General features: G+C 46.5%; 2 protein-coding genes across 5 annotated transcripts in view; one reads left to right on the forward strand and one right to left on the reverse strand.

The window, feature by feature from the left end:
* The window catches only part of Yod1 (Yod1 deubiquitinase), a 52,883-nt gene extending 44,526 nt beyond the window's left edge, over positions 1–8,357 (forward strand). For both annotated transcript variants that reach the window (XM_075874385.1, XM_037415346.2), the window contains one exon: positions 7,375–8,357. In XM_075874385.1, coding sequence (XP_075730500.1) covers positions 7,375–7,869 — 495 coding nt within the window. In that variant the 3' untranslated portion in view covers positions 7,870–8,357. The remainder of the gene's footprint in view (positions 1–7,374) is intronic.
* The window catches only part of shot (dystonin-like protein short stop), a 710,700-nt gene that overhangs the window by 244,491 nt on the left and 443,247 nt on the right, over positions 1–22,962 (reverse strand). The gene's annotated exons all lie outside the window — the stretch shown is intronic.

The raw sequence follows: 22,962 nt of genomic DNA on the forward strand, positions 1-22,962 counted from the left end.
AAGTTTTTTAAAGAAACATTCACTGTAAGCATCGAGCGAATATGAGAGGCTTGCCCTTTTCACTCACTACTTGCTTTTGCAAGAAATGCTACTTAAGAAAAGCACAAATGTGGGAAAATGCACATAGACATCCTTCCCAAATCGCAAAGAAAAGAAAGTGGTATTTTCTAGTGTTTTGCCCTTAACCTGTGTGTTCATGAAACTGCATTGAGTAAGACAGTGACACCGATGCTCTTGCTGCCAAAACGTGAAGATATTCAACCTGCCATGTGCATTGCTTGGCAAATGATGTGCTCTCATGTGCAGTAAAAACTGGAATTGACTGAGAGAAATAAGAAATTTAAAAGTACCTCTTTGGTCTTTTATGGTGGCCTTTTGTGACGCCACAGTGGTCGCCATGCTCCGCTGATGACACGAGGGTTGTGGGTTTGATCCCAGCTTCTGCAACAGCGTTTCGATGGGGGCATTGTGCTAGAGGCTCGTGTACGTATACGTTTAAAATGTACGTATGCATTTAAAAGTTAACCGCAGGTCCCCTGCTGTGGTGTACCTCATAATTGTATTTATGTTCTGGCACCTGAAACCCCCAGCACTATTATCGTATATTATTATTACAGTCGAGTTTCATTAATTCAAACTCGAAGGGACCGACCTCTGAATTTTGTTTGAATTGCCTGAAGTTCTCGGATACAGTCGACTCTTGTTAATTCAAACTCTAAGGGCCCTCTGAATTTTTTTTGAATTATCAGAGGTTTTCAGATAGATGACTCTGGGTGAGATGTCACCACACGTTGTGATTAGACATTGATGTTATCACATTAAAAAAATTTTAAAGTGTTTTTAAGCTGCAGTGAACAGAAAGCAGTGGTGTCAAGTCCACAAGTTTATTGGCCATTTACTGCCGATCAGACCTTTTAAATCAGTTATGAATTGCCAACTGCTCCATTGCTATATGTGCCTTCAGCACAAAGCTCTCTATACCAGTTGAGAATCATCACAGTTTACCATGCCTGTGCTTGGTTTCAAACTTGTGTTTACTAGGAAAGCATTTTTTTTTTTTAGGCCTGAAGTGCTTATTGTTTATTTTTAGACTGTTAGGATTATATAAGCATGCAAATTTTTAAATGGTAGTGGAAAGGCATAAGATATTTCTTGGTATGCGACTGCATAATGTATGAATTCACCGAATGATGGAGTTTGAATTAGGAGACTTTTAAATACATTGAAAGAATAGAGGGCCAACCAACCAAAAAATTTAATTTTGTTTGAATTAACTGAAATTATGAATTATCAGAGTTTGAATTATCATGAGTCTACTGTATTATTATTAATATATTTTTATTTAATACTGTATGACATCAATTAGTTTATTGTCTGGCTACTGTGCACCAAGAAAAGAGTGAAAAAGTGTTGATATTTCTGTACTTGTCACTGCAGATGCGTGGACTTTGGGAGCAATGTGGCAACGTGCATTGCTGCTATTTACTGGTTCAAAATGGGCTGTTCTCATTGTGCTCTTTTGCTACTGGGTTCAAAATTATGCAACAAAACTAGCTGGAATGAACGGTAGTATGATGTACAGGTCGGCAAAAACTGTGGCGCTCACTCACGAAATGCGTATTCTCCTTTGGACTCATTCAGGCTCAGATTGACAGCCGAGTGAGTCGACTCATGAAGGCCTTTAACGTAGGATTGGTGGCTTTCTAAAACATGGTTTCAACACCAGTATCTCATGCAATCTGTGCTGTACTTGTTGCCTTTGGTCTTTGGCCTTCTAATATCATTAGCTGCAATCCAGTAAAGTCATATTTATTGAAAGAGATGACTCATGCAAAATATCTTCCTGGGGAAGAGTTTGCAAGGGAAAGTAATGGAGTTTCACCCCTCTTCCATAACCCTCGCCTTTGATTCATTATGGGGGGGGGGGGGGACACCCCACTTAAATTTTTTTTTTCAATCTTCCATCCTTTATGTAGTTTAACATGCTGATTTCAAATCTGCAATTACTTTTTTTGTGCAACAAGTACTTTTCTAAATATTAAGAAACTCATGTTTTTTGCATTGACTAATTTGGAGGTGAGTTTTCTCTTGAATTGTGGTAGTGATAAACGTCTGTGGTACTATATGAAAATGATGTTGTATGGTCAGAGCTTGAGTGCCACAAGAATGAATGCTCTAGACTGACTTGGGCCAAAGTTACAGTATGTCAAATTTTTGTAAGCAAAATGCTTTAGTAACATCCTGGAGAAATTACTTTTTGAAAACATCTCTCATGTTATTCGTTCACATTTTATGCCTACTGCACTCCCCATTTGTCCCCTTTTTCAACAAAACAAGAATCACTGCGATATGATAAGTACCACCAGAGATATTGTCACTCCAAAAGTACACCATAATAAAAAATGCAGTTTTGAGAAAGCGAGAAAAAACATTTCAGGAGAAGTTAGAAATAATTATGGAAATCGTTTGAACACTACAGTGATCGAGGATGATATACGGGTTCAATCAGGCAAGAATATTTTACAACAATCTCGAATAAAATTAGGGCATCTGAAAATTTATATGTAGAACCCAATAATAACTTCAAAAAAAAAAAATATTTTATCAATGTTCTTTAACAATATGTAACTATGCACTGGTCCTACTGCACTTGTCAATTCACCACCTTTCTGACAAAAAAAAAAAAGAAAAGGAAAGGAATTATTGAGACTGGTTGAGTAGAACCAGCGATATTGTTGCTCCAATATGACACCATCAGAAATGCCACTTTGAGGAACCAGCTAGAAAAAAAATTGCCGTTGGAACATTTTATTGTGCAGCCCCTGCCGCGACAGTCCCATAGATGCGAAAATATCATTCATGAATGTCTGGCCGTTCACACAACAAAGCATTGCACAGGGGATAAAATGTTTATCTCAATGCATTGCACGACTTTTCACCATCGACTCGGTGCGAGTTTCATGCCGTCGTCACTTCGCCACAGCAGTCGCACTTCACTATCAGTTTCTTAGCGAGGCGGTAGTCGCAGTCACCCATGACGAGTTTCGCGCACCCGTCACATACTTTACACGGTGCTTTGCACTGTAGGGAATGAGCGAGAAGCTCATTTAGGATTTCCAAGTAGACCAAATACGAAGCTGCAGTATCTGCAGCCTAGCCCGATGATGCGTCGCTTGTATCGGTGAAAACCGCAGTCTTTCGCACTGTCGACTCAAGTCCTTCTGGCATGACCTGCTCACAAGCACTCACTTGGGCTATGTCGCTACTCGTGACAGCTTCACCGTCAACTCGCACAAGGCTAGAGTCGGGGCGAAGAATGCCCTCGTTCTCGGAAAGATCGCTGTCAGTTGCATTGTCGCAGGTCGCTTGCTTATCACTTGTGAAGCCGGACGACAGTTCGCCCTTATCTTGTGGACCGCTCTCATCTGTGCGGATAATGCCGGATGCCCCAACACCGCAAGTCCCTTGATAATCAGTTGCAGAGCGGTGCGATACCGTGCCTTTGTGAAGTTGTTGACTGCAATCGCCTTCATCGCCGTTATCGGGTGTTGAAGCAACGACTCTCAGTTGCTGATCGCTTGCAGAAACCCGTGATGTCGTAACGTTAGCACTTTTTTTTTTTTTCTTCATTTTGGCTCGTCTTCGGCTGATATGATACACCGAGTGGAACTTTCTCGGACCTTCAGGCTCGTTCGTCGCAGGATCGTAACCTAAGTCAAAATGGCACCTCAATTAGCCAGATTTTTAAATTCAGCGCTCTAAGCCAATCAGACGACACCATTTTAGCCACGTGATCGGAAGTGGCCAATGACAATGTTTTACGCCTGCTTTCTTTTTTTTTATTTTCATTTAAGAAAGTGGCAAGCTCAGTGTTGCTTGATTGAGCGACAAAAAGGCTGAATGTGAGAGCTTTTTAACGATACCAAAATGGCCGAGTCAGAGCTGGCGGTTTAAGAGTTACAGGCAGCCGAAATAAGCACGATTCGCTCACTATATAAAGGGCTGGGTGGGTGCTAACGCATCTTTGATTTACTGTTACGCTGCTAATACGCGAGATTTTGAACGAAAACTTGCACACAGGTACACGATGATAGAGTATGAAAATGACACTTTTGAAAATTTGGTTTTTTGGCAAATTTTTTGGATCCCAAGAGCCATGTCTCCCCTTAAGCTGGTGTATGAACGCTAGTGCACTGAATTATGTGTGAGTAGGCGTCGGTATAAACATGAGCCGACATAAGTCTGATAATAATGCTGACTAGGCGTCGGTATAAACATGAGCCGACATAAGTCTGATAGTAATGCTGACATGCACTTTGTACCATAGGCCGGCAAAAAGAATGCGGAGCTCACTCGAGAAATACATTTTGCCCTTGGTACTCTGCTAAAGTTTATTCACCTAAACTCACTCAGACTCTGGGCTAGATCTGACTCTGTGTGATTCCGATGCGTGGACTCACAAGCGAGTTTGCTGACCTTTGGTATAGTGGCACTGTGCCATTGTTTCCCTGCAATGCAAGTAATGTGGTGTAACCATGTAGAACTGTTGGTTCTCATTCAGAACACTCCACAATCACTGTGCTGTTCATACTGGGTATATGGTAGGATTTGTTTGCGAGCACCATGCCTAAGCATGACCACTACGCTCGCGAACAATTTTTCTTGGCAATAAAGGGCATAGGTTCTGCTCATGTACTTTTGCACGAAAGTAGTCTGGTTTGTGCGTATTACATAATGCTGTGGAGAATTATGGCCTAATGACATTGAGTACCGTTTCTTTGTCTGCTCAGGCTATAATTTTAGGTTGGCATTTGTTTCAAGTGTCGCAATAGAGTAGACAGAAGAGTGCGAAAGTGATGGGCACAGACTTCATTTACCCATTGTTGTGGGAGGGGGGGGGTTACAGGCACAAACAACAAACCAGTGTTTTCAAAGCCGTGGTGCTCTGCTCATGAGGTGTTTACATCGCAGTGGCGAGCGAGGGTTCATTAGAGAGGGCAGTCTCCCTCTTTTTTTTTTCACTACATAGACACAAACTGTTAAAGAACTACACTACACAGGTGAACTCTCTCTCGCTGGTCGCGGGATCGAATCCCAGCTGCGGCGGCTGCATTTTCGATTGAGACGAAAATCCTGTAGGCTCGTGTGCTCAGATTTGGGTTCACATTAAAAAACCCCAGGTGTTCGACATTTCCGGTGCTCTCCACTATGGCGCCTCTCATAATCATATGGTGGCTTCAGGTCGTTAAACCCCACATATCAATGAATCAATCAGGTGCATGCTCCCTTGTCGTCATTCTCTTCTTCGGCGCGCACTGGCCACACCGCAGAACAACACTTCTCACGAAGGGTGCTAGTGATGTGCTGACACACCCAAGTACAGAACTTCCAACTACGCAAACTTCAAGGTTCAAAACCATTTTTGTGAGGTGGGCAGAGCACCTCCTTATATCGTATTTCATAATCGAGAACATCAACGGTGCATCCTTTGCTGGTGCAGCCTCCATCTTTCTGTAACAACGTCTGGCACCGTTATTGGCAACCTGCCTATGCTTCCATACAGTGCACACCTGAGGTGACTGGAAAGCCTTACTGTGGTTGCATGCTGCTGAGTAGGTGATCTCTATCACTTTCGACCTGCGAAGTGGACTTTTCACAGTGAGGCCGAAATAAGGTTTGTGCCGGTGCTCATATGCAGTTCAGCCACAGACTCAACTTCCTGTGAGACTCTGGAAAACCTTGAAAGGTTTAGGACCTGCTTAATCCTGAAAGACTTCAAACCCAGAGGCAAACTATGTATAGTCGAATAGTACAAAACCTTTGGAGACTGTGACTCTTACTCCTCAAAGGCAGATGAACACAAGCCTTGCACCAGTAAACGCGCATACCAGACTGATGTGATAAGCTGGGTGGCCAGTAACCCTGCCTTTGAAGGGAATTGCAATTGGCTGCCGCTCTTTGGTCATCTGGGTGGGGCCTCTCCAAACTTATTAAGTTGTACATGGCTATCTCCTGATGCACCTTCACCAGGTACACCCAAGAAGCTTGCCAGGTTCAGGAGTCACAGGTTCCTGCTAGACCTTGGTGTCTCAAGCGTTGCCTACGTTGTCAAATAGCTCTTGCAACAGCTCCCAAAGCTCCACTACTAGTGTGGTGCCACACTATTGCTGCAGGCCACCATGGCCCAGTGGGATCAACTACGCAGAAAAAGGAAAGGGGTAGCTCTCGTGTACTCCAAATTGATGTTACATTAATGTTGGCAAAGAGACACTGTCTTGTTAGGAGGAGGACGAAACAATTACTGATTGAAGTGGTTTTCTCGATTGCGGAAGGCGCACAACGGTTAATCGGCCAGGAGCCCCTGCTCCGTGGGGGCTGCCTCTGCCTGCCCTGTAACCTGCTTGTCAGGGTCGAAGCTTAGCAGCGTGGCCTCCTACATCTGTGTTGGGGGTATTTTCAAGCCCTGTGGGCTACTGTGCGAGGATTTTTTCAGGATGTCGTCGTGAATTTCAAGTTGACCAGATAATGACTTATCCACAAGTAAGTGTTGCTTTCGAAATGCAGCTTGTTCGGCGGGCTGGTGCAGTAGCATAATGACACAGAATTGGAAGAAAAAGAAAGGCAAACAACGAAAGAAATAGACATCACAAGTATTGTAAGGGCTAAGGAATTGCATTCGCTCGTTGGTTTTGCATCACTGTCTACACCAGTGGCAGGGCCTTCACTGTATACAGCCTGATGCTTCTTTTACTCTCTGCAGTGGATATTTATGCACCACACACACCTTGTTCAGCGTTGCTTGCAAGGTGGTTATACTAACTTAGGGATTGTGTGCGCACATCATAATTGTTTTTCTGAAAACCATGCCACTCGGTAATCATTGATTTTGTTTAATTCATCTTGCCGTCGCTATTCTGTCGTGATCAAAATATTTTTAAAAAGCTACTTGTCAAATTGTTTGTCTGATTTATGAACACATTCACTGCGGTGTGGGTGACTGGTGGGTCGCGTCCTGTGCTCATCCTATGCGGCTGTGATGTTACTAGGATGCATCTGCTTACTGATACGATAACTTAATCACACTTTAACTAAGAGGTACGATTCTTGTTGCAAGGAGTGATAAATAACCAAAAGAATACCTTTCTGATCTTAGATGCTGTGACCCACCGGTGACCCACAGCTCTCATTGGTGGGCTACTCTGCGTGTTTAACGAGACCTCAAGAGAGCGTGCTGCAGTGAACGTATTAATATGTGTGTGTGGTTGTACACGTATATGTGGTGCAGAGGTTAACAGGGTGCAAATTCTTTCAACTAAGAAATAACTTGCAACAGGACCTGCATGCGCTTTGATTGTTGAATGTGTTTGCTCCCAGGTGATTGCCGACTGTGTGGCAGCTGACAAGGAGACATACACGGAAGCGTTCCTGGGTCGTCCAAACCGCGAGTACTGCACCTGGATCCTCAATGAAGAGCACTGGGGCGGTGCTATCGAGCTGTCAGTGCTGAGCCGCCACTACCGCGTTGAGATGGTCGCGGTGGACGCGCAGAGTGGCCGATTGCACCGTTTCGGGGCGGACGAGGACTTCGACCAGCGATTGCTGCTGCTCTACGACGGCATCCACTACGACCCGCTCGTGCTCGAGCCGCTTGAGCCAGGCCTGCCCGTGCGCACGCTCTTCTCGACCCGCGAGGACGGACTACTGGCGCTGGCTCTTGAGCTGGCACAAGAGGCCAAGGCCAGCCGCCAGTACACTGACGTGCGCAACTTCACATTGCGTTGTCTTGTCTGCGATGTTGGACTCGTAGGCCAGGAAGCGGCGCGCCGGCATGCCCAGGAAACGGGCCACAGCAGCTATGGGGAGGTGTGATGGTTAAACGCACAGTTAGAAGCTCTTTTGGTTGACCGAGTTGGGCCACCTCGAATCGGCATCAAAGAGAGGGTGAAATTGTTGCATGCATCTCTTTTCGTCACACTAGGAGACGTAAAAGGATGGCTGCAATTGGATGTTTGTCTACTCCACCTAGGGTTACGCAGACAAAAGTGCAAACGGTGATTGCATTCAGTCGCTTGCTTGCTGGCCCCTCTACTGCTTGCTCGCATGCACTGGTGCATATGTAGATCTCTTCCTTATGTACTTTATATCTAGAAAAGGTAACTGTCGCGACTTCATTTTGCTGCCATCTGTTGTGGACACGGTTTATTTTCTTTTACTTACAACAGAACCATTCCGGTTATTATTCTCGTCTGGAATCGGGGTTGTTTCTCAAGAGCTTTACAAATTATCTTACCGGTGCAAGTATTTGGCAGCAGTTGTGGCACTGCCTAAAGAAAGAATAAATTTCTTCTCAATGCCCTCTTGTTTGTGTTCTCACCTGCACTGCTTTGTGATTGTCACCCTCACAAGGGAAAACAAATTACCTCATAAATTGAATGGTGCGAATTGCCTGTGTAAGTAGTATGATGGCATATTGCTGACTCTCCACCAGTGTTGCGAAAATTGCACCACGCTTTTCAGTGCATCTACTTGGACGTGGGTACTCTTGACAGTCATTCTCTTCTATCTGACTTGTGGCATAACATTAGGCTTTGGCACTACAAGCCTAAAGTTGCAATCCTGCCATCAGAACATAAGTATTCGTTAATCCGGTTGATGTATGCACTGCACTGATGTCACTTGTGCCAATCGATGCCACTTGTGCCAAAAAGTGTGTGGGGCAATAGGTCATGTGTGATTGACCACTGATTTGGAACAGAGAAATGGTATTCGCATCTACAGTAGACTCGCGATAATTCAAACTCTGATAATCTGTAGTTTTTATTAATTCAAATAAAATTCAGTTTTTTTTTGTTGGCCCTCTATTCTTTCAATGTATTTAAAAGCCTCTTAGTTCGAACTCCATCATTCGGTTAATTCATACTTTTTACAATTCCATACCTAAAAATATCTGCTGCTTTCCTACTAACATTTGAAACTTTGTGTGCTTATATATAATCCTATACAGGCCAATCAGCTTGCTTTTCGCAGTATACAAGCTATTTACAAAGGTAATTGTTAACAGAATTAAGACAACATTAGAATTCAATCAACCAAAGGAACAAGCAGGATTTCGAACAGGCTACTCAACAATCGTCCACATTCATACTATCAACTAGGTAATAGAGAAATGCTCAGAATATAGCCAACCACTGTACATAGGCTTCATAGATTACAAGAAGGCGTTTGATTCAGTAGAAATATCAGCAGCCGTGCAGACACTGCGGGATCAGGGCGTCGACAAAGCATATATAAACATTCTGGAAGAAATCTACTGGGAATTAACCGCCACCATAGTGCTCCATAAAAAAAGCAACAGAATACCAATCAAGAAGGGTGTTGATTGACAATTGATATGTGGGGTTTAACGTCCCAAAATCACTGATGATTATGAGAGACGCCGTAGTGGAAGGCTCCGGAAATTTTGACCACCTGGGGTTCTTTAACGTGCACCCAAATCTGAGTACATGGGCCTACAACATTTCCACCTCAATCGGAAATGCAGCCGCCGCAGCCGGGATCCGAACCCGCGACCTGCGGGTCAGCAGCCGAGTACCTTAGCCACTACACCACCGCGGCGGAGCAATCAAGAAGTGTGTAAGGCAGAGGATACATTCTCTCCAATGCTATTTATCGCATGCTTACAGGAGGTTTTCAGAGGCCTAGGGATAAGAGTTAATAAAGAGTACCTTAGTAACCTGTGCTTCTCCAGTGACATTGCATTGCTGAGTAACTCAGGGGACCAATTGCAACTCATGATTACGGAGTTAGACAAGGAGAGCAGAAAAAAAAAAAAGTCTTAAAATTAATCTGCAGAAAACGAAAGTATAGTATAACAACCTCGGAAGAGAACACCGCTTTGAGATTGGCAATAGTGCACTAGAAGTTGTAAAAGTACAAAGTACAAAAATTACGTCTACTTAGGACAGGTAATAACCACAGGACCGAACTATGATACTGAAATAACTAGAAAAATAAGAATGGGGTGGAGCACATGTGGCAAACACTCTCAAATCATGACAGGTAGATTGCCACTATCCCTCAAGAGGAAGGTATGTAACAGCTGCATTTTGCCGGTACTTAGCTAGGGAGCGGAAACCTGGAGACTTATTAAGAAGGTTCAGCTTAAATTGAGGACTATGCAGCGAGCAATGGAAAGAAAAATGGTAGGTGTAACCTTAAGAGACAAGAAGAGAGCAGAGTGGATTAAGGAACAAACCGGGGTTGAGATTATGATAGTTGAAATCAAGAAGAGAAAATGGGCATGGGCCGGCCATGTAGCACAGAGACAGGATAACCGCTGGTCATTAAGGGTAACTAACTGGATTCCTAAGAAGGCAAGCGGGTTAGGGGAAGACGGAAGGTTAGGTGGGCAGATGAGATTAAGAAGTTTGCGGGTATAAATTGGCAGCAGCAAGCACAGGACCGAGTTGACTGGCAGAACATGGGAGAGGCCTTTGTCCTTCAGTGGACGTAGTCAGGCTGATGATATAATTCTAACAGTCTAAAAATAAAAAGTGCCTCAGGCCTTCAAGGAAAAAGGCTTTGCTAGTAGTAGTAAACAAACGCTTGAATCGAAGCACATGCATGGCAAACCGTGATGCTTCTCAACTGGTATAGAGATAGGCTGATATGCCCGGGGAGGGGTTGAGGCAGCCACCCAGGATCCGGCGAAGGACGACTCTTGCGACGCGTCTCACGAACAAGTAGAAGATGCGTTTAATTTACATATTTGCAAGAGAAGTACATTGCAACGAGAGCGTACTGACGCGCCTTTCCACCACAAGGGCCCAGAGCGCACTCGAGACGAGCGGGCCAGCGAAGTCCAGAAAGAGAGCCCAGCGCACTCCCGACACGCTCCTTTTATAGCCGTCTGTGCACGCGCTAGACACCGACTGCGTACAGCAGGCCTGCCGATGCGCGTTCCTCGCAGCGCGCCAAGAGATTTCCCGCGTTCTTGTGGAACGCGGACAGCGTATTGCGGGTACGCCGACGAGCGTCCCTTGCATGCCGGTTCCTTGTATTGCCGGTTATGACAGCTCGTCCGCCGTCCGAAGAGGTCACGTAAGGGCTGCAGTGGCGCTGCTCCCGGAAGAGGCCGTAGTCCGTCTCCGTAGGCGCAACACTGTCCACCGCAACACAGGCACACTCGCCACATAGCAGGTCTTACGGTAGGCGCACCTCGACGTCGTAAAGAGGCCCATCACACGCTTGGTCACAGCATGAAACTGTCGACAGCTGCAAAGGCCCCGTCACCGCTGCCTGGTCATCCACTGGCCGAAGGAAGCAGAAAGCCCTACCGAATGGCCACAGTCCGCAATAGCTGGTTCGTCGTGTCCACCATGCCATGCTGTTGGACCGGTAGGCATAGCAATCTTCTGCCTGCCTTTAGCGGGGAAGATGCTCTCAAACCGGACACTCACACTGAGAACACTCAGCTCTCCCGAGAATCACCAGGTGTAACTTGCTGCAAGGCTCGTAATTTATTGCACAACAGAAGACTACACTATGGTGGTGACCAAGTGAACTCGGACAAAGAAATAAAAACGCGCGCACACACGCACAAGGCTAAATAGTAGCACTTGCGTCTGACAAAGGACTCAAAAGAATTGTACAGTTCCGTGTTTCCTTTAGCTATTCAGCTACGGAAAACCTCGGCTCAGGCCATCGGCGTTACCGTTGTCTCTGCCTTTGCGGTACTTGAGCTCAAAGCTATGCTCCTGCAACGCTAAACTCCAACGCAAAAGCCTTCCATTTTTCTACGACATACTATGTAGCCATGTTAAAGGACAATGATCTGTCTGGACCACGAAATGGGATCCAGCCAGATAGCATCGCAGTTTCTGTATTGCCCATACGAGGCACGCACACTCTTTTTCCGACGCTCTGTACGCCTGCTCACGAATCGAGAGTTTTCTACTGACAAATACCACGGGGTGTTCGTTCCCTTCAGCGTCGTTTTGACTGAGCACAGCTCCCATTCCCCGATCACTAGCATCGCACTGCAGTACAAACGGGTGGTCAAAATCAGGCGCCCTCAACACAGGCCAACTGGACAGAGCAGATTTCAGAGCAGCAAATGAGCGTTCCTTCTCTTCACTACATTGCACTTTCATAGGTTCGTTCTTTTTCAAGCTATCTGTGAGTGGACTAGCAATCTCTGAAAAGTTGTCAATGTAATGCTGGTAGTACCCAACCAATCCAAGAAAGGATCGAATGTCAGTTTAACCAGCTATTGCGGCGATTTTAACCTCTAGCGGACGCCGGTAACCTTGACCAACCTTGTGGCCGAGGTAGCTGACCTCTTCTCTTCCCAACTGACATTTCTCTTCCTTTACGGTCAGCCCCGAAATCTTCAAGCGCGTTAACACTTGTCGCAGATGCGAGATGTGGTCCTCCCAGCTACCAGAAAAAATCGCAATGTCATCCAAGTATGGCAATGCGTATTCCTGCATGTCTTTGAGAACGTGATCCATTAGCCGAGAGAAACAAAATGGTGCATTCTTCAGCCCAAAGCTAAAGACTAAGGGACGGAAAGTTCCAAGAGGAGAAATAAACGCGGCACAGCGGCTTGCCCGTTCAGTTAGCGGAACCTGCCAGTAGCCTCTGGTCAGGTCGAGCGTCGATATATACCTTGCACGGCTTATGATTTCTATTCTCTCCTCTAGGTTCGGGATGGGGTAGGTTTGGTTCCGAGTTACTGCATTTAACTGACGATAATCAATGCATGGTCTAGGCTTTTTTCCTGGAGCTTCTACGAGAAATATAGGTGAGGTATACTTACTATCCGCTTCGACAATCAAACCAAGTTCCAACATGCGTTTGATTTCACTTTCCAAGATTTCTTTCTGTCTAGGAGACCAACGATACTGTTTTGACCGAATGGGGTCGTTAGAAATCAGTTCTATGTCGTGTTCTATTAGAGTGGTCTTCCCTGGCGTGTCACTAAAGGAACCTTCAAACTCGCGCACTAATTCACTGAGCTCCTGCCTTTCTTGGTTGCTTAGGTGCGCATTCTTCTCAGTATCTGCTAAGATCTTTTCGAACGAATTTTCATGTTTCTGTTCTGGATACTGAAAATTGGTTCCTACCTCCTCAGGTACATTCAGCGCCATTTGAACCACCGCTTCGCGTTCCTTATAAGGCTTCATTAAGTTGGAGTGGTAGATCTTAACCTCTTTACGCCGCCGTGGCATTTTAACGACATAGTTCGTGTCTGATAGCTTTTCTACCACTTCTGCGGGACCTTCCCCCTGTACTTGCAATTTAGTCTTTCGGGAAGTGTTTAACAATAACACCTTGTCTTTCACAGTGAAAGTTCTCTTGCGGGCATTTTTGTCATAGTACAGTTTGGCCCTAGCTTGTGCGCTTTTCATGTTGGCTTCCACCAACTCCTTACATGACTGAAGACGGTTTAGGAGCTTCAATATACGTAGTCAACTACGGTATGATCTTCTCCGCGGCCTTCCCATGCTTCGCGCAGCATGCGGAGGGGTGACCTTAGAGACCTGCCATAAACTAGTTCTGCAGGACAGAACCCAGTAGACTCATGTGGCACAGATCTCAAGGCGAATGAAGTGGCAGGTAAACAAGCCTCCCAATCTTTCTTCTGTTCCTAACAAATCGCGCGGAGTACTCTTTTTAGCACAGCGTGCCACGCCTCCACACTATTACTCTGCGGGTGTTGCACTGAACTTTGAACAATGCGAATTCCGCACCGCTCCAGAAACGCCGTCGTCAGAGCGCTGGTAAATACGCTACTCTGATCGCTTTGGAGCTCTGCTGGAAAACCTATTCTTGAGAAAACAGATAGCAGCGCATCCACCACATTTACTGAATTGACTTCACTCAGTGGAATAGCCTCGGGAAACTTTGTGGCTGGACAAATCATAGTTAAAAGGTACTTGTAGCCTGATTTGGTCACGGGGAGCGGCCCTACTACATCTACAACAAGGCGCCTGAAAGGCTCTGTGATTAGCGGCACCAACTTCATGGGTGCTTTCCGGATTTCATGTGGTTTTCCTACTCTTTCACATGCATCGCATGTTTGTACATACTTCTCGACATCTTTAAAGCAACGACGCCAATAGAACTCCCTTAACAACCTCGCCTTAGTTTTCTTCACTCCCAAGTGGTAAGCCCATCCCTCGCCATGTGACAGGCGAATAATCTGGTTCCGATACTTCTCAGGGACAACCAGCTGGTCGTAATGGGCCCCTTTCTGATCTTTGTATTGACGATACAAAAGACCCGAACGGCGTTGGAAACCTATTCGCCTACGAGATACTCCTTCCTGGACAAGTTTCTTTAGATTTTGCATCGACGGGTCTAGATCTTGTTCGTGCACTAAAGTTTCCTTGTCGACATTGAGGAGGTAGTAGCACAATATGGGGAAACGCCTGTTCCATTGTGTAGCATGCGGGCACTTGCGTTGATGATTGAATACAAGCCTCTGTAGCACTGCTATCGTCCACTGTCACAGGTGCTCCAGACATGCTTCCTTCCTCACGCGTACTAGTTGATGCTTGCTCACAGTGATCAGCTGGTACTGGCTGTTCGACTTCATTAGTCCACACAGCGGCGAGCTCGCGTGCCTTGGAACGGGTAATAGACTGTGCTACGAATTCTCCGAAGCTGAGACCTCTCTGCTTCAAAAGAATATCAGACTTGTTCGAAAAAAGGTACGGGTACTGCTTCGGTAGGTTAAGAAATACTGCTGCCTCAGTCTCCAGTACCCCAAATGGACCCTCAATTGTTACCTTTGCGATAGGCAGGCAAACGCTGTTCTTTTCTACTACCAGCTTTATCCACGCGCACTCACCCGTGAAGTGTTTAGCTTCAACGTATTCAGGATGGACAATGTCCATTGTCGCTGCGGAGTCACGAAGGACCTTACATTCTTTTCCGTTTACGACTAAGTCTCGAAGGTATGGTCTCAAAAGCTGCATATTTTAGTCTCCACTGCCCGTAAAAGAAAACGCTACCTTTGGTTTCCGACAGCCAGCCGCTATGTGTCCTGGCTCTTGGCACCGGAAACACAAAAGTGGCTTTTTCATCTCAAAACTCTTTTCCTTCCCCGAGTTTTCCTTTGCTTCGGTCTCGGGCGCATTCATTGCAGAGCTGGCGCCTTGACGTACAGAGCAATCTTTGAGCGGCTGTTTGCTGAATGGACGAACGCGTGCTTTTTTTGACTGGCGACGGACGGTGTACTCATCAGCTAGCTCAGCCGCGCGTTCCATGTTCCTCTCCCCAGGTCTATCTTGAATACACAGGCGCATTTCCTCATCCAAGCACCCGTAAAATTGCTCAAGGCAGATCAAGTCCACCAGCTTATTCCGATCCTCGTAGACACCTTCTCCCTCCAGTCACTCCACCAAATCGGCCTTCATGTTGAATGCGAACTCCTGAAATGTCTCGTCCGTTTTCTTTTGTGCGTCCCTAAACCGGCGGCGAAATGCTTCTGCTGAAAGCCAGAATTTCTTTAGGAGGGCAGCCTTCACTTTGTTATAGTCAACCGTGTCTGTTGCTGGCAAATGCGCAAGCGTGTCCGCTGCTTCGCAGGGCAATACCATTAGTAGTTTTTGAGGCCACGTGGCACGATCAAACCCCATCCTCACACAAGTTCTTTCGAAATTTACAAGGAACAACGCTATGTCCTCGCTCATTTTGTAAGGCTGCAAGAGGTCCCTCATGCTCACTCGTGCGCCTGCCTGAATCTCTGTATTTTCTGTTCCCAGATCACTAGCGCCTTTTGCCTCTGCAATCTTAAGCTGAAGCCGCAAGCGATCAAGCTCCCTTTCTTGGCTTTCCGCTTCTTCTTTGCGTCTGACGGTTTCCCTTTCACACATAAGACGCTTTCGCTCTTCGACTTCTTGTGCCCTTTTCATCCTCTCCTTAATTAGCTCCCAGCACTCGGCGAGCTCCTCCGCATCCTCGCCAGAATCCTTAACCACCTGTATTAAAAGTGGCTTTCTATGTATAGTCGCCACCTCAATCCCCAGCTTCTAGCACAACAACACTAAATCCGGTTTCCTCAATTTGTTCAAGTCCATGGTCATCCCGTGCAGACTTCCGGAAAGTGAGCACTCACCAGCATCGGTACCAGGAAAGAACACGAACCGATCCCACCACTGCCACCAGTTGATATGCCCGGGGAGGGGTTGAGGCAGCTACCCGCAGGATCCGGCGAAGGACGACTCTTGCGACGCGTCTCACGAACAAGTAGAAGATGCGTTTAATTTACATATTTGCAAGAGAAGTACATTGCAACGAGAGCGTACTGACGCGCCTTTCCATCACAAGGGCCCAGAGCGCACTCGAGACGAGCGGGCCAGCGAAGTCCAGAAAGAGAGCCCAGCGCACTCCCGACACGCTCCTTTTATAGCCGTCTGTTCACGCGCTAGACACCGACTGCGTACAGCAGGCCTGCCGATGCGCGTTCCTCGCAGCGCGCCAAGAGATTTCCCGCGTTCTTGTGGAACGCGGACAGCGTATGGCAGGTACGCCGATGAGCGTCCCTTGCATGCCGGTTCCTTGTATTGCCGGTTATGACAAGTCACATATAGCAAAGAAGCAGTTGGCCATTCACAATTTCTTTAAAAGGTCTGATCAATAATGTTTGGCTAATAATCTTGTGGACCTTACACCTCTGCTTTCTGTTCATTGGGTGCAGTTGGGGTTAAAAAACGCTCAAAAAATTTAAATGAGATAAAAATCAATGTGTCTCCTTGCCCAATTAGCAAGGTTCCGATTATTCAAACAATTAGTAAGCTAGTAAGTAAAATTAGTAAGATTAATTAAGTAAGTAAGTAATTAAGTAAGTAAGGTAGTAAGCTTGATTAGTAAGTAAAATTAGTAAGCTTCCGATTATTCAAACAAAATTTAAAAAGCCCCTCGACGATGAATTAACAAGAATCTACTGTACAAGGCTAACAAGAGCACACTACGCCTCATACAGCACCATCTTGCATTAGACTGCCATACACTACATTTTAGCGCAAGAGGGTTAAACAGTTCATTTGACAAAGTCCTGTCAGTCTCATTGGTTGTGAGTGAAAAATTGTCATCTTGTCTGTGTACAAAAGATCTAGAAAGATGCTCATGAAATAGTAAAACTCCGATTCAAGGGAGAATTGAACCCCCGTTGTGTGTGTGTCGGGCACGTGTTCAAACACTAGGCCATGGTGTTGCCTGATACTATGTTCAATACTAATATGTTCAATATGCAGATACTAATATGTTCAATACTAATGCCTGATACTAATATGTTCAATATGCATTAGGCCTTTCAGAAAGCAATAATTATTATATTCTGCAAAACTGGCATGAATGTAAATGCTGTAACGTTACTTATACTTGTGTTTCTCGTGAAACAATCGAGTGCACGTAGGCTTATAAAAAAAAAAACACTGTGCTCCGGATATCGTAGAGACCGCCGACAAAACGAGCGTATGATTTAATCGCAGTTTTAATACTTCTCCTCTCTTTGTAGTTCGCCAGTAGCCATTTATGATGTAGCGCAGCTCAAAGCGCTGCTTGAATGAGAAGCTAGGCAGATCCGTGCAAATTCCGATTGACATTTTTGTGTGTGTGTCTGTTTGTGGGTCAGCAGGCTCTTCAAAAAGTGAATTTATTGACGCAATTTCGGCGTGCCTGCATATTCACTCGTGCACCAGGCGCGCAGCAGGTTAACAGCGCCATCTAGTGAACGCAGCAAGTACCATATCCGCCATTTTGATGCTGGCGAGGCTTGGCCACTACGCGCGGGCGACCCACATGCGAACGTACGCGTTTCAGCGCTTCGACTGTCGCAGTCATATTTTTTTGCTGGCGAAATGCCAGTGCACTGCTGTGTGCCGCTGTGCAAGCAGCGCGGAGTCACAGACAGCGATGGGAGCAAGGTATGTGGCATGAATTATGATTTTGCAACGATCATCTAAACGCAAAACAGGGTATGGCACGCGTGCACAAGCTTTATGGGCACAGTATAGGATGCATGTATCGCCGCGGTGCGTGGGCTGCATGAGAGCAATGCAGGACTAACCATTTTTCTGTGTTACGCGGACAGGCCGTGTTTTTATAGGTTCTTCAGCTTTGCGGCTAGGTGTTTTCACTACGTCGGGCCTCTACACGAAGACAGCGGTGCTCTTCGATTTACCGTCTCGAACTCGCTGAGAAGCTGTGCGGCATTCAAATTTTCTTATGAATTCGGGGATGTCTCGGAATACCCGCGGACTATCCGCGGTGAGTCTGAGATGGTAAATCGAAGAGCCCCGGTGATTCCCTGCAGTCGAATAGAGAGTCCGCCACTGCTGGTGGAGTACCTAGTGTGACAGAACCGAACTGTTAGGATGGGCTTTTTCGTGAAAATATTACACCATGAAGGTCGACAACGTAGAAATGTTATTTTTGAAGGAGATCGCACAGAGACGTGCAGAGCTTCCGCTACTCCGAGTAACATGCCGTACACGCATCCTAGAAAGGCAGCTCCGTTGTGTCCGCAAGTACGGTCACCGCGCAGCAATAAAACAGTCATTTGGAAGATAAGGGCTATACTCACTTTGGACCAGAAAAGTATCTGCTCAGGCACTTAACTTCAATTCCCCCAACGTGCGCGGACGCAACCTTTTCATTGGGACCTCTCACTAATTTTCCTTCACTAACGAAATAAAATCGAAAACTAGCGGGGCGCACTGCCGTAGGTTTCGAAAACTGGCACCATGAGTATCGCCAGGGCTTGACTGAATGACGTTCTGCATGAGTTCAGAGCGCGGCAGTCCTATTTATTCGTAAGACGGGGTTCATTCTCTGCATTTTAGTCTCTTTGGCTCAGTTACGTTGCAGCTGTTTTTTTTTTTTTGTGTTGCAACTCACCTCACTTGAAAGATGTTTCATGTTACATTATAAAAGATACAGATGTGGAGACAGCCATAACTTAGTTGTATGGGATTCAGCATTTTGGCTGCCTTACACTCGCAGCTCCTAGAAACCTTTGAAGCTACTTAGATATAAACAATGACTGATTTAAATTCCCCCGAATGTCCACAAGTGACCAGTGCCTCTTAAGGCTTGCTATGAAGGGCCATATCTAGGAAAGGCTGCAAGGAAACGGGAGTGTGCACAGAAAAAACTGAGGGGGAGGGGGTCACATTACAAGTGCATTATTATTCCTGCAGTGCACATATAAGCGTGACTTCTATTCCCGGTGAGATGAATTTGTGGTAGTGCCTGTGTTTGTAAACAACAATCATTTAAACAGCTGAGAGAAACCTAGCTCATGACGTCGCATTGAATGTTCGTTTGCTTATATCTTGTAGGTATCCTTCCACCGCTTTCCGAAAGTGCAATGACATACAAGTGGCAAGATGTGGCAAGATTCCTAAACAGTTTGTCCACATCACATGTTCGGGCACTGGAAAACGTCTTGCTGTGGCCATCGCAGTAGCTCAGCGCAATGAAGCAAGTGTTCAGGAGTCGTACGGCCGTACAAGCGAATGCGTTGCCGTCGACCGCTCGCCCACATTAAAATGGCGGCGGGGTCAAAATGCACAGTGTTGCCAGAGCACAAAGCAATTTCGCATATGGTCCATTACAAGCTTTAGCAGGCTTCCGCGCTCCCAATCGACGCTCCTGAGATCTTCAGCACCATGGGACAACAGCACCGCCGCTACTGTCAGCCGTAGAATCAGCCGAGATGCGGCGCCGCCGCCTCGTTCGTTCATTCCACTGTCCCTTTCTAGTACACTGTACCAACGCCTCCTCTAAGAAGATGCCTGCCGCATGAGAAAAAAAAAAAAGCTGCCAACCTCTTTCTTTCCTTTATTTTGAAAATGTTCTCGGTCGCTAGTGTCACCGGTGGCGGACGGTGCAACAACGCAACACTTTCCATAGCCTCCGAAACAGTGGTGCACAGTTGCAGGTCACGAACAACTCTCGACTGACGCGTCCCTATGGGCCCCAGATGAAAAACGCTTAGCTGGTACCGCCCGTCGCCGTGATGATAGTGTCGGTCGCGAGCGCTACCGCGCGGAACTTGTTTAAAACTGAAGGCAGGCCAACTCCGCAGGGAGAGCGAGCCATTCCTCAGGCATCTTTCTAGAGGAGGCGTTGACTGTACTAATAGTATATATTGAGGGATGGATAGATGGATGGGTGGATGAATGTGGCTGTACCCGTTAGATCGGGCGGCGGCTAACGCCACCTAGCCGTAATACGTAGTGAACTACATACATACCGTGTATGTATGTAGGACATACATACATACCGAATACATACCGTGGCGCCATCTGCCGGAGCCCTTCTGTGACGTATAAAACGACATCACGCGGTACCAACTGTGCGAAGTGTACGACAACTACTGGGATTCAGGCTGTTCTGCCGTGGCTCTTCTCGCTTCGCCAATTCCGGTTGTGTTTCTATTAGCTGCGAAACAATCTAGAGCACATGCCAACAGGGAGTTTTAGCGAGCCAACGTACGGTCATCGCCGTGCCGTGCACTTTCGACTGAGCGCGCGCGCATGGAGCCATGGACGCACAACGTGAAGGAGCGCTCTGGTAAAAAGTGAGTTATGAAAATCGTTTAGTAATCTGTAAATTGAAGCGTTCTCACATTGTGCAAACATTTTTGTTTACCGAGGCAAGCGCGACGGCGCGCCTGTATCTTGCTATTGCGCGGAAAGCGCGCGGCCGAGACGGCTTGATCGGTGTGGACTGCCGCGCAGGATCATCTCGCCCTAGCTTTCAGAGCTGTATTAAGTGGCCGAAGGGGAACGATGCTTTGGAATTGATTTTGACAAAGGTTTCTTTAGTATGTGTAAAAAGTGCATGTATAAGTCTCTTGGAATCTCTTCTCTCCTCCCACTGCTCTCTCTTTAGCCAAAACATGCGAATTTCTGCCATTGAGTTCATGAAAACAGCCTAACACCCGGATAAAATTGACTCTAAGAATCGACTGCCAATACCGTCTGGTTATCGCGTAATTTGCACCTAATCAAGCGGTGATTCGTGCCTTCTTCCACGTCATTGCGCTGGCGCTCCTAAAGTCGGACAGGGCGGGAATTTATACGGACTCGATGTCAGCCCTTCGAGCTTTCTTGACTAGGGCGGTCTGTGAGGAGTTTTCTAGGGCACTTAAGGGTAAGGTGCTTACTCACCACGTCACAACATGGTTCCCGGTGCACGAGGGCGCCGAAGGGGGTGGGCTAACTGGTTAACGTCAATGAGTTGGCCCACGCCCGGGCGCGAGGTCTTGCCGGCCGCACCGGGCATTGAGACGCCGGTGTGCCTGTTGGAACCGGTGACGGGCTTGGTCCGGCCTTTTTTAACGCCAACCGACCCCACTTCAGGGACATTCGTTCTACTTTGAACAAGGTCACTAGTCACTACCAGTTGAGTCACAGGGCTTTCCCCTTGCTACATCAAAATGTCACGAGGCCCTAGGCCGTGACTTTTCTGCTCCTGCAGACGAAGTCATATCCAACACTCACGGCCTTCAGAAGGTACACGGAGGTCTCCCCTTTATGTTCCGACTGTGGGGCAGTTAGTGATTTAGTGATTTTAATCACATGCTCTGGGAGTGCCCCTTTTTGCAGCACCACACGGATTGACGGAGGAAGAATTTCATTCTTTTTCAAGAGCCACAACTGGTTTGACCGACTCCAGGCTGTCCAGAAGGCCCACGATGTGGCGGTGAGGCCTAGCCTCTCTGTCCCAACGCGGGAGGGGCCCGCAGTCTTGCCACTTTGAAATGAGGTAAATGTATTCTCCTGGATCATAATAAATGTTACTTCTATCAATTGTCTAATGTACTGCAGCAAGGGTCGACAACTGTTTGAGGCGAGGGGCCGAGTTGCATGAAGCTACAGTACACTGTACATGAAGTTGACGCAGTGGAGGGCCGCACCGTAAATGGGGGGGGGGGGGGGGACTTTGCAGGTAAAGAGTGAAAATTTGATGACTTGGTACTAATTTGAAAAACTGGATTAGAAATCTTGTTTAATCTTGTACGCATTACGCAAAGTTGAAATGAAACATGGGTTACAAGCAAAAATCTCATTTTAGGTCACAACTGTCGTGTCAGCCTTAAAGGCACCGACAACTCCCCAGGGGTGCTATTCTGGACACTGTCTAATTCCACCATATTGTCAAATTTCGTAATGGTGGCATTTTAGGCCAATCAGAGAGGTAGTCCACTGGGCCAATAAACATCATTCAATGATGGAATTTGACAGTGTCCATAATAACACCCAGAACATGAAATGAGGTGACTGCACGAATGGAAAGATTATCCCTAATAGTGACTCAGACCAACCCTTTTTTTTTGCGATATTGAGTTATATTTTTATTTCTTATTTGAAGATCGTGAAAAATGCCCTGTGTCGCCACATGGTGGCCGAAACTTCAATTATTCGTTGTGCCCTGCCATGTGACCATAGACTAGTTTATGCAGTCAACAATTTTCTTGTAAGTAATGAAATATCGATTGTTTCTTTGATGAGATGGCAGCGATGGCTTAGTGGTTAGAGCATCCGCCTCGCATGCAAAATGTCCGTCGTTCAAATCCCGGTGCCGTGCAGCTTCCAACCAGATAAAAAAAAAAAATCCGCGTGGTGATGGAACTGCATTACGAGGCCTGGGGTGCGGCCTCACAGGTAACCACCGCCGGGAACGCACTCCCTCACCAGAGAAGGATTGGCCACCCTGGTGCAGTATCTGGCCACTACCTCCCACATGCATACGTCAAATAACTTACGGCCCTCAGTCCCCAGCAGCTGCGAAGCAACTGACCACGGCGGCGGTCAGATATGCAACGCAGCAGAGAGTGCTAAGAATCTCTGTATCCGGACAGGCCGCCATTGGAACCTGAACTTGGCAACGTTTAACGCTAGAACCTTATCTTGTGAGGGAAGTCTAGCTGTACTATTCGAG

The sequence above is a fragment of the Rhipicephalus microplus genome, chromosome 9, assembly GCF_043290135.1.
Source record: "Rhipicephalus microplus isolate Deutch F79 chromosome 9, USDA_Rmic, whole genome shotgun sequence".
Classification (NCBI taxonomy): Eukaryota; Metazoa; Arthropoda; class Arachnida; order Ixodida; family Ixodidae; genus Rhipicephalus; species Rhipicephalus microplus.